The 11,831-nt window shown below is 51.4% G+C and overlaps 1 protein-coding gene and 4 non-coding genes across 9 annotated transcripts in view; 4 read left to right on the plus strand and 1 right to left on the minus strand.

The window, feature by feature from the left end:
• LOC113217641 (PDZ and LIM domain protein 3) overlaps positions 1–11,831 on the minus strand; it is a 32,068-nt gene that overhangs the window by 15,358 nt on the left and 4,879 nt on the right. For all 5 annotated transcript variants that reach the window (XM_052263652.1, XM_052263650.1, XM_052263649.1 and 2 more), the window contains exons 2-4: positions 9,399–9,537; positions 8,497–8,645; positions 7,652–7,901 (exon numbers count right to left, since the gene is read on the minus strand). In XM_052263652.1, the coding sequence (XP_052119612.1) occupies positions 7,652–7,901; positions 8,497–8,645; positions 9,399–9,512 (513 nt within the window). In that variant the 5' untranslated portion in view covers positions 9,513–9,537. The remainder of the gene's footprint in view (positions 1–7,651; positions 7,902–8,496; positions 8,646–9,398; positions 9,538–11,831) is intronic.
• Positions 5,881–5,952, plus strand: Trnaa-ugc (transfer RNA alanine (anticodon UGC)). Its single transcript has one exon. It is a non-coding gene; the product is annotated as a tRNA-Ala (tRNA).
• On the plus strand, positions 6,595–6,666 carry Trnae-uuc (transfer RNA glutamic acid (anticodon UUC)). The gene has a single exon. It is a non-coding gene; the product is annotated as a tRNA-Glu (tRNA).
• Positions 6,753–6,824, plus strand: Trnae-uuc (transfer RNA glutamic acid (anticodon UUC)). Its single transcript has one exon. It is a non-coding gene; the product is annotated as a tRNA-Glu (tRNA).
• Trnae-uuc (transfer RNA glutamic acid (anticodon UUC)) lies at positions 6,913–6,984 on the plus strand. The gene has a single exon. It is a non-coding gene; the product is annotated as a tRNA-Glu (tRNA).

Raw genomic sequence — 11,831 nt, forward strand, 5'->3', positions numbered from 1 at the left:
CCCTGCTACCTGCTGCTTGCTCCCTGCTACCTGCTGCTCGCCCCTGCTACCCGCTGCTTGCTCCCTGCTACCTGCTGCTTGCTCCCTGCTACCTGTTGTGCGTGGCGCGACGCGAGGTGCCCCACGGAGGTGGGGGGGGGGGCTCGGATGGTTTGCCATTCATCTCCCCTGAGGCAAAGCGAATGAGATCGGCGCTGACAGCGCCATTAGGAGAGCAACCTTCTTATTTATTACCAGGAGCCAGTACACAGCTTCAAGAGCTGAAGATTTTCTCTTCTTTTCTGGGGAAGATTGGGGGGGGGGTGTAAACTATATAGAAAGATCAAAATTACACCGATGAAACATAATTTTCAATGTGTTTTATTTCGGTTCTGGGAAATTAGTAACGTGCTGGCAGCAGGGTTTGACGTCTGCGGGTTGTTTCCGTCGGCATTGGCTCCAATCCAGGCGATAATGTTACCCATCCGTTCGTAGCTGTGTAGATGAAACTTGTGCCGCTTCGTGCAGTTATTATGGTAATAATCTTAAGGGGTTGTCGACCGTTTTCTACCGGAATGTGAGTTTATTACTCTCCGTTACTCTCCGTTACTGCTGAGAAACGTTACAACTTGTCATGGCTTTTAGGGAACGACAGCTCCTGTGTTGTTTGCAACCCGCTAAACCGCAGCGACCCTACTCCTCCTTTCTAGTTTTATAAGGTGGTATTGATGATTCCCAGGCAGGTGTACACATGATTCCCGGAGTTATTGCCCCCTCGATCTATAGCGACCATCGTGTATAGTTTTAGGGAGCACCGTAAATATGGTTGATGCAACATTACCGTGATTGTGAGAACTAAAATTATGGTTTCCATCACGTTGTCATTTTTGTCTCAACCATATTTTCTGGTGCTCCCTGACGCAGCCATAAGATGGTTGCCATTGCTAATAATTCCTGGGTGACACCGGGTGTCCGGAAGAATACGCGGCAGCTCGGTAGATTGCCTACGCTCTGGCGTGCAGGCGCGGAGGCAGGGAGAGGTGGCGGGAGAGGCAACCGGCCGCCTTCGGCTCGACCGCATGCAGCTTTATCCGAACCAATAACTGTCAACCCTAACAGTAAGATCAACTCCCGGCCAAGGCAGTTTTTTTTTTTTTAGTCGCTTCCTGTGTGCCGTAACCCAAGGAACAGAGATTGGTCACGATCACGTCCAAATGACCATTTTTTGATCACGAATGGTCAATACATTCCGTGAATGATGACATGTGACCTAAATATGACTTCAAAAACCTAATGACGATGAGTGACGTGAAAATGACGAAGCCGATAACATCCATGTTTGTTTTAAAACAGTAGAAAAGTGTCAACTGCGGCGTATTTCCGATTGATCAGAGTTCGTTACATGCCTTTACTTTCTATTTCAACTCAAAACTCTGTGAACAGTATCCTCCAACTTCAGCGCAAAGAAATGTGAATCACAATGCGAATGAGCAGTCAAAGGTTTGTTGTTGATTAAAAGAGCGCCAACGCCAGCAGCAACTTTGCCATTTTGTGCCCTCGGTTGCAATCTCTTATTTGATGATGTATTGTGTGTTTTCTCGTCTCTGTTGATTTCTAGGATTAGCGAGCATAATACGTAGAATCGCTAGTTGTGTGGGGTTTAAGTTTATGATAAGTGATGTACAAATTCCTATGAAGTGGACTTAGACATAATCTCGCTAACCTATCTTGTGCATGTGTTCACCACATTGCAAACTCCGTATGTTACTTTTTACGATGGCCCAGTTCTACAGGCCAGTCACTGGTATTTAAGTAAAAGCTGCTTTTCGGTTAGATGTTGTTTGAGTGGCACTGCCAGATAAACACCAACAAATCCTTTCGCGCCGGACCATGGGTTGCCGTTTCAAGCTCCACCTTTTCACTATTGTACCCAAGGAGGAGGGCAAAGTCAGCATGACATCAAAATGATGTCAAAATGACTTCTAAAGTCAACGTAGGGGACCATTTTGACATCACGAAGACGTCAAAATGGTCCCCAATTTTGACCTTGAAGGTCATTTTGACGTCATTTTGATGTCATGCTGACTCTGCCTTCCTCCTTGGGGTATGTCTTCTAGCATGCGCGAAACATAACCGGCCGTACGGTGCTTTAAAATGTACCATTCTATATTACAGAGCACGGATCTCATCTCACATGTCACTCCTTACAATCGTCGAAATAACATCACGGAGGCGTCACTAGCGGTTTCGTAAAAGGGTCATCTTGACGTCAAATGACGTCAAAATGACGTCATTTTTAAAATTTTGGTGACGTCATTTTGACCAATGACTTCTTGACCTCGTTTTGACGTCATTTTGACGTCATCGTGACCAATCTCTGTTCCTTGGGAAGGCAGGACCGAGCTCATAAGTTTTCCGGGGAAAGACGAGCCGGCAGCCGAGCGTACGAAGCGTGTTCATTGGCAGAGCGTGGGCCTGGTCGGTATAGATCGAATCCCGTCCCCGATCATTTTCCTGCGATGCTGGCCAAAGTGTCTTCGGGCGTCAGCGACAGCTGAGATGTGGATGCCGCCGGGAACAGTGTTCAGTACCAGTCTTTCGTGGTCGGTACACTGTTAAAAATTATGTTGTAAATTTACAACACCGGTGCTGTAAACTTTCATAGCAACACATGTTGTTTTTAAACAACACATTTTGTAATTCAACAATAGACTTTTTCCGAAATGAAAACTTTTAAAAAGATGTGCATCAAGAATTTGTGATGTATTTCGCTTTTAAGAACAAAAATGTTGTTACATCACAAATTTGTTTGTTTTTCAACAACACGTGTTGCTAAGAAAGTTTACAATACAGGAGTTGTAATCTGAAGACATGGATCGTGCCCTATTTCCGATGGTGGGCAAAATACATGTACAATTCCATGATTTTGAATATATTTGATTGGAAACAACTATCTTGTTTTAAAACAGAACTGTCATTAGCACAAATATCATCATTTCACAACTATTTTTAACAGTGTAGCCTCCTGGCCTGGCCCGGCATGAGCCTGCTCGCTGGTTCTAATCCCGCCCCGGTGATGTTTCTCGCGCTCCACTGGCCATGGCTTTTCAGCCGTGTGATACTTGATGTGATGGGCCGGTACCGCTGGCCACTCACTGGTAAAACAAGTGTTTAATTTTGCACGTCAATTGACGTTTAAGTTCAAGTGTGCATTTTCTCGACACTTTGTGGTGTCGAACTATGTTCTACGTCAATTGGTGTTTAAACTTTCGACACTTCCGAAACGTATAGCAGCTGCACACCTGCACCATATTGACAGCATAGCACTGTGTGTGTCCAAGTGTGCAGAATTTAAACGTTTAAACGTCTAAAATTTGCGCACCACGCAAGTGTGCAACTTGAGTTAAACACCATGTAATGTGCTAAATCACAAACTTGCACACGTTTGGTATGCAAATATTGCACACTTGTTTTACCAGTGCTCGGCTGTAGGCACGACCTGTCATTCGTGAGTTCAGAACTTAGTCCCGCTTTACCGCTTTACGGTTCTTCCGTGATGCAAGCGGCCAAGTCCACCTCCTCAAAGCACCCCTATCTGGAATTGCCTGTCTGGAACAGTACTAATGACAATAGCGCCTATCTAGCTGGTAGCGGGTGGGTGCCATTCCCTTATTATCGTCACCCCCGCGTCAGTTGGATGTTTTCAGCTGCTTGGACGGCACAACATGCCGTTGCCAGCGGGCGGGCCGCTGCCACAATCCTGTGCGGGGCGGGCTCGGGGCGGGGCGGAGCTGCCAACAGGTGCTGCCGGGACTAATTGCGAGCCGAACACTACCGGCGCTGACGCTTGTGCAGAGGCTGGGCTAAACGGCCCTGGTGCTCCGTCAACAGTACTTGAACTACGCCAGGAGAAAACAAGACCGGGCGAAACAAGCTTGTTGATTTTTTGAAATGAGCTGCTTACACGGAGCGCAATAGCCATAATTTTCACGCCACCCTCTCCGCTAGTTTCGCGAAGTTTTGTCTGGCCGCGGGCCGGCGCTGCACGCGCACGGCGCCGCACCGGGCCAGCAGACTCGAGCAGGGAATGCCGCAATTTCTTAAAACCACTTGGCCGGGAGCCCAGGCAAGCAAGCAGCGTGGTCGGATAGAGCGGCATCCGGCAGCCTTAGGATGCGCCTCTTCAAAGTCCGCGCGAGCCATACCGGCTGATAGATCCACTACAAGCTATGGAGTCGATCAAGCACCGCCCAAGTAGTGTGGTCTCTGCTACGTAGCCCTTCACCGCTGTGTCTCAGTTGCTGATGACGACACGCAACCTTTTCGGCCGTTTGATGATAAGCAACAGCACTGGAAACGCAAGTCGTGTGTGAATACCTATCCGTACACCCTTGAGAAAGTAAAGGTGTGAATTTTCCTTTGACGTGCACACACTTGAGAGTCCATGTGTACGAATGGCGTTCACTCACCTTCAAGTGTACAACATTAACCCACTTGAGTTTCCAGGGCGTACCACACAACTGTGTCCCAAGTTCTGAGTCGGGCATTCGTTTCCACGTTGTACAAGAAAATACCCAGAATTATTGGGAAACCCATATGCTGACATTGTCCAAAATAAGGTCAGGAACAACATGTTAAGATTTTTTCGGGGAATCCCTTAATACTCACTCGCATCTACGACATGATTAATGCGAGGGGAAATACCAGTGGACTTTGTTAGTCTTCATGTTGCAAAGATAACGGCTCTGTCGCTTCAAATGTGTACTGAACACATACCGGGTGACTTATTAACCCCGCTCATTTCTGTAGTCACACTACCACACGCGGGAGAGCGGGCGGGTTGCCTACCCGCTCGCACCGTAAGGCTCCAACTACAGGGGCGATAGGCAAGCCCGCCTGCACTCGTGCGTGCGGCATATATTTAGGATAACTGTGGAGTCCTTTCTTCACACGTGAAATCCCAATTTTATTTGAAAGTGTACTGTCAGCAAGGTTCTCCAGTGTCCCACTTGCCAAGCCCGTCCGTCACGTCGTCCATGTATCCTAGTCTTTTTTTCCCCTCACAGTCGGCGAACTAACCCATGGCAGCCATGGCACAGCTGAGCAACAAAATATGTGCCAGGACAGAAATAATTCTTAGGTGCCGCAAGACGCCGCCGCGACGGCCGGCCGATTCGCCAGAGCATTCCCACCTCTGCGGCCACCCTGTTCCACCCGCGCAGGCCGCGCCGGCCCGGCCCTCTGCCCTCGCGGCCCTCCGGAACCAAAGTCCCAAGTGTGCGACTGTCACACTCTTGCAGGCGTGTGGAATTCCATTCGTACACTTGTAGTTTTAATTTATCGTTTAACGGTTTGATGTGGTGGGATAACTATATCATAGCTCATACCAGGTGGCTGATTCACGCCGCGCTCTTCTGTAGTTAGACTGTACCGCATGCACGAGTGCGCGGGCGGGCGTGCCTATCGCCCCTGTCCACGGCGCCTTACGAGCCGAGCGAGTAGGCAACGCGCCCGCACTCGTGCATGCGGTACAGCATAACTACAGAAGAGCGCGGCGTGAATCAGCCACCTGGTATGTTTTCAATATTGGACTTGACTAGATGGTCCATGGAAAAAATTAATGGCCTGTCCCCTACTGGAAATAATCATAGTTTTGTCTTCTCTAACGGCTGATGCTGGCCTGGAATACGGGTACGGCCTCTGGGTACGGCTCAGTCGAGCATCGAGCAGCGTCTCAGTGCTGTGGCGGGTGCTCAGGGTGCTCGGGCCACGCGGTGTTCGGCGCCGCCACGTGCGGGTCCGGGCCCGCCGCCACGCCCGGCCACGCCCCGCCACGCCACGACACGCGGTCGTCCTGGCTGCGATACGGCAGCGCGCCGTCGGGATCAGGCGAGCAAGAGGGGGGATGTAGCTCAGTGGTAGAGCGTTCGCTTTGCATGTGAAAGGCCCCGGGTTCGATCCCCGGCATCTCCACATTTTTGATGAGGGCTACTACTTGTCATTTTGTGAATATCGAAACTATTTGTATATCGTATATATTGTACACACTCCAAAAAGACGTTTCAATAAAAATATCATTTTCTTCACTTCGAAGTTTGATTTACTGTAAAAAAAATAGTAGGAAGGTTTGCAGTAAAATTTTCTTTGAAGCAAGTGGTAAAATTAAAATTTGTAATTGCAAAAATACACGCAGTACGTATCGACTTAAAATCCATTGGCGAGTAAAAATTGTGCGCTCGTAAATTTACAGCTTAAATCATATATTACGAGTATACAATTTTTTTGTAAATTAACGACGGCGCAGAATCGTCACTTCCTATCATTACATCACACATGCCATGACGCAGTCGCACGGCAAGCCGCACAGCAGGCCCCAAGGCAAGGCACTGACCTCAGACCTCTTGCGATAGCTTCCCCCGAGTGTTCCCTCCGGGTCCCTTTCTCCCTAACAGTCCCCCTAATCTCTTGTATCCTCTCCTCCGGGTTGCCCCCCCCCCCTCCTGTCCGCCCGGGGCCAGGCGAGAGCCGAAGGACAATGACAACACGACGCAGTGGGGATCTGCGTCAGCCTTTCAAGCCGATAAGGTGCGGTGCCCGGCAGTTGGTTGTCACCCATCCGATATGGTCTAGTGGTTAGGATTTCTGGCTTTCACCCAGGAGGCTCGGGTTCGATTCCCGGTATCGGAAATTTTTATCTCTGGCGGGTACTTGCTCGGGTCTTCTGTTTCTTAGCTTCGCAGCATGTCGGAAAAGTATCCCTTCTTCTTCACCAATCCGATATGGTCTAGTGGTTAGGATTTCTGGCTTTCACCCAGGAGGCTCGGGTTCGATTCCCGGTATCGGAATTTTTTAACTGTTTGGTAGATACTTGCTCTGGTCTTGTGTTACGTATATCCGTAGAATGTCAGTAAAGAATCTATTCTCCCGTACCAATCCGATATGGTCTAGTGGTTAGGATTTCTGGCTTTCACCCAGGAGGCTCGGGTTCGATTCCCGGTATCGGAATTTTTTTTTCTCCTTTCTTAAAATGATTAATATTGCAAAAGCAGTATAAATAAAATCACACCAGGACGAAAAGAACGAATACAGGATCTTGGTTTGCCCAGGTTTGCCCTAAGAGAGTTCTGTGACGCGAAGTCTCGCTCCGAGTGGAACCCTACCCCGCACCCCTCGCTGAGGGTGTATCGGCGCCTTGCTGCAGCGAGGGGTAACTCCCTTGGTACTTCCCCCATTCTGCACCGTGGGGTACATCTGCGCGCCTGAAGCAGCCTGAAGTCACTTCGCTTGGGGGTATATCGAAGTCGAGGAGGGGTGGGTAAACCTAACTTTAGAAACCACTGCGCGGGGTATTGTCGGTCGGAGGTTTATGATCGCTACAGTGCTGCCCCGAAGCAAAATAAGAGGCTTCTTTTTTGGCTAGAAACGGGCTATTTCGAAGCATTCTGGCTCTAAAGCGCTTTAAAAATTAAAATTTCCGTGCGATTTGAAATTAAATTGGCGACAGTAGGGTGATCGAAGCGAGCTTCCTAAATTGTTCGACTTCCGCTGTCAGTCTCGAAAAGAATCCTCAAAATACTCGTGCTTTCTCTTTAAAACGGTAAACAAAACACGACAATTTTGGGGACTGTAATCCGAGATGGCGCCGGAACTCGGTGTCGCCAGCTGCACCAACCTGATTGTGGATGGGCATGATGTCGTCGTCGGTGCGGTGGCGGGGGCCGTCGAAGGCGTGCGGCAGCGGGCTGAGGTCGCCGTTGGGGCTGCGGGGTAGGCAGGCGGCGAGGGCCGTCGCCACGCCGCCGGCCACGGGCGGGCGGGCGTTGAGCGCCGCGAAGGTGGGCGTGGGCGTGGAGCAGGAGGGAGCCACGCTGCTGGCGCGCGAGCTGGCCGCCGTGCTGGAGGGCGGCACGGCCAGGGTGTCTCTGCAAGTGTGCGACAGTACAACACGTTAAAGAGCCTGACACTACTACAACACTTTAAAGTGATTGACATTCACTGTGAAAAAAAGTCGTAAGTTTACGGGAAAATTTTCCATGATGTGAGTTCGTAAAATTACAATTTGAAATTGTAAAATCACAATCACTTCGTATCGACTTGGAATGTATCGCGGAGCAAAACTGGCCTGTCGTAAATTTACAACAATACTTTGTAATTCGAAATTACAAAAAATGTAACTTTACGAGGAAATTTTTAACAGTGATTACAACACTTTTAAAGTATTCAAACACCTCAAAGTGTGTGACATTCCAATGCTTTAAAGTGTGTGCCAAAACGTCCCACAAAAGAGTGTGTGAACAACGTGTCACACACAGAAAAGTGTGTGACAACCGGTACTCAAAAAATGTTTGATTTGCATAGTAAGAAGTGTGTACTTGTCCGACACCGGAGTGAGTGTGTGACATGTTTGTCACCCACTTTTTTCGTGTGGCATTAAGACACGCACTTTTAAAGGTTTGAATGTCACACTCTTCTGTAATAGAAGAGTTCAAATGCATTTAAAACACAAAACGATGTTACCTGACGATGACCAGGTCGATGGTGTTGCCCGCAGTCCTGAACAGGCTCTGCGCGTCCTTGTGCCTCAGGTCCCTGGAGTCGTACTCGTTAATCTTTCGTATGACGTCGCCTCTGTGCAGCTCGCCCTCCGCTGGACTGCCGACCTGGCACTGGGCCCAAAGAAAAACAGAGTGTAAGAAGATCGCCCACCTCCTATGCATCCAATGCGGTTCGTATTTGCCCCCTCCCCATGTCGGTGTCGGTAGCGGCCATAGTCCCCCTTCAGTTTCGGCTATAGCACGTCGCTCATCGCTCGGCCGTTTCGTACACAGCGTTGGCATTCCTTTGCCTCGACGTGGCTGTTGCTCCGCTAAGGGATACGCCACGCCACGCCACTCCTTGTATCCCTCTATTTTTACCGGGAAGGAAATGTCACGACCACTCTCACTGCGGGCCGCGCCAATCCGCTCTGCATCGAAACCTTGGCCTCCGCGGGCCGCCGTCGGGCAGCCGTAAGGTGTTTGGGCGCCCAAGCCTCTGGCCAAGCCTGCGGCTGCACCGCGTGCTGTAAGGCGAGCGGCGTCAGCGGCGTGGTGCCAAGAGACTATGCCACCACCGGAACCACATTAGGTGGTCTCCGTTTCCTGCGTCGTTTGATTTAACCATTCCCTTTGAAACTTTTCCACTGTGGATCCCGAGAAATGTAGTATCTTTGGAGTTATTTTTATACTCTTGACTACAAATTAATGAAACAACGATTTATTTCCCGGCATGAAAAAATTGTTGAGTTATTGGGCATCTTGCTAAAAGGAAAATGGACACCACCGCTGCTGCGCCGCACGCCGACCGTGGCTGTTTTCCCTCTGAGAGATGACGTCAGCTACCAAAGCTGCTGCCGCCAATGCGATTCGGGTGCGACTTACTCTGGTGATGACCAGCGGCGCGTTGAGGTCCACTCCGCCCACGAGGCGGATGCCCCACGGCTGGCCCTGGAAGTCCCGGTGCAGGCGCACGGAGTGTACGTGCGGGCCCCCCATCGTGCCTCCGGCGGGGCAGCAGGGCCTGCGAAACACAAGACAATCGTCATCATCGAGTCTCAGTCGGCCGTGCGCTAATTCTGCCATCCACCGTCAACCCGCACAGACCTCCCCCACCCCTTAAGGTGATATAGAGGATAGGTGGCCGCAAGCGGGCGAGGTGGGGGAAAACGGTTCCTTCCCGCCGCTCCGCCGGTCGGTTTGAAATCCCTAGCAGGTAGTACAGGTAGCATAGGAGGGCCGGCTGGAGTCCGGGGGGGCTCGCTGTCCCTCCCCGCGCTGACCTGTCATTGGGTGACGAGGGAAGTGGTTCCCCCAATAGGAGCGCTTGCGGCCACCTATCCTCTATATCACCTTACCACCCCTCCCTTTCCTTCACTGTAAAAAAAATGCTCGTAGACGTCAATATATTTTGTTAATTTACTTTTTAGTACAAGATATGTTTTATTTGTAACGTGGCACCCTTGCTCGTCGACGAATTTCAAGTCGAAACCCAATGCTCGTTATTTTACAAGTTTGAATTGTAAATTTACGACACCTTTCATGAAAAATGTACCCGGTACAACAACTTAACACAGTGTCCCAAATGTAGAGATTAACTTCAGAAATCCTCACTCAAAAAGAGCGAGGTTTTTCAATCATCACGCAAATAGAGCGACATTTCTTAATCTATTGCTCTAATCGAGCGAGAAAATCAAACCTCGCTCTCCAGAGGGCGAGAAAATTTGGTGCAAATTCTCGCCCTCCAGAGGGCGAGAATCCTCGCTCTAGGAGTTCTAGTGTCAATAAAATTGCGCGTGCAGATGCAAGTGTTCAAATTCACTGTTAAACACTTTCAAGTTTTCAAATATTTTTGGTTCAACACCTGAGAGTGTAATGCATCATAGAATTAAACACGACCACGGGCATGCCAGTTGCACACTTCTGTTTTCTGTGTATAAGGTGCTTAAGGTTTATTAGTGCCCATAGCAAAGCACCAAAGCAAGTGCGACTCAACACCTTTGTTTTTTCCAGTGTAAAATCAGAGCTGACCTAGAACTGAAAGGTCCCCCTTGAACAATGTACGCCCCCTAGCCAACGCTCGGAAACATTTGTTCCTCCTGACCTGACTCCACCGTGCAAGCCCACTGCACTTGCACCCTCAGGGTCAGGGCGGGCCGTCGTCTCCACACAGGAGCTTGGCGGGTTGGCCTACCCAGTGCGTTGCAGGCGCTGTCACCGGTGGCGGCGAGCGGGCTAACGTCAACATCAACGAGGGTTAGAACGACTGCTTTTTCTGGAAACACCTTATTTCCGGGTTGCGCAGTCAGGCCGGGTCCGGCCCTATCCCCTGCGGCCGTCCCGTCCGTGAGTTCGCAAATGCTGGCACACCAAGGAAATGTGAAATTTTTATTTGTGGGGACATCCGACATCATGAGCCGCCCCTTGTACAGTGGCACCGCGGGGTGCGGGGTGCGGAGGGGCGGGTGTGATGCATGGGGCGCGCTGGCACAACTAAACCGTGCGTGATGCGCCCCCGGGTTGCACAATGGGCTGGGCGGCCAGCGCGGCCAAGAGGCCGAGAGGCGCTAGCGCAGCTGCGGGCGCCAGCCCAGCGCCAGCAGGACGCGGCGGTGCAGGCACTGTGCAGCCTCGCGCACCCCGCCGGGCACCCCGCCGGGCACCATGCTCGTGACCGCGCCCTCAGCCTCAGCCTCAGGCGCGGCGCAGGCGGGCAAGTTCAGCTGCAGTGCAGTGGGATGGGGCGCACTCCCCTGCAGTCCCCTGCAGCTCGGACTGGACGAGAAGCCCCATACATCTCCGACGCTGTCGCCAAACCCCCTTCAGCCTCGGCGATGGGCGGACGACACGTCCTGCCCCTCCCCCGCCTTTGTGTTGTGGCTACCGCCCCAGTATATCGCCCCGCTACCACCTCGCTACCGCCCCGCTACCGCCCCGCTACCGCCCCGCTACCGCCCCGCCACCGCCCCGCAACCGCCCCGCTGCTACCGCCCCGCTACCGGCTCCTCCTCCACCACCGGCGGCTTCTCGCTTACGCCACGGCTGTCACACCCATCTCGAAAGAATAGGCCGAGCCCGGTCGGGACAGGACCGGCTGCGCCGGGCAGGACTATGGGGTGGACAGCGGCCAGACAGAGGAGCCGTTTCTTTTCTGCTTCCCCGGGGTCAGTTTCCTTCCTCCTCGCGCACGCCTCTCCCCTCTAGCGACTGCTGCCGCTGTTTTCATTTCACCCATTTACCGCAGCGTGCCGCATCCGTCGCCGCCCTGGCGAAGTAGTAGTTGGCACGTGATCGTCTAGTCTCGGTGGGGCGGGGGGG

Source organism: Frankliniella occidentalis, unplaced genomic scaffold, assembly GCF_000697945.3.
Source record: "Frankliniella occidentalis isolate FOCC.00 unplaced genomic scaffold, Focc_3.1 Scaffold13, whole genome shotgun sequence".
Classification (NCBI taxonomy): domain Eukaryota; kingdom Metazoa; phylum Arthropoda; class Insecta; order Thysanoptera; family Thripidae; genus Frankliniella; species Frankliniella occidentalis.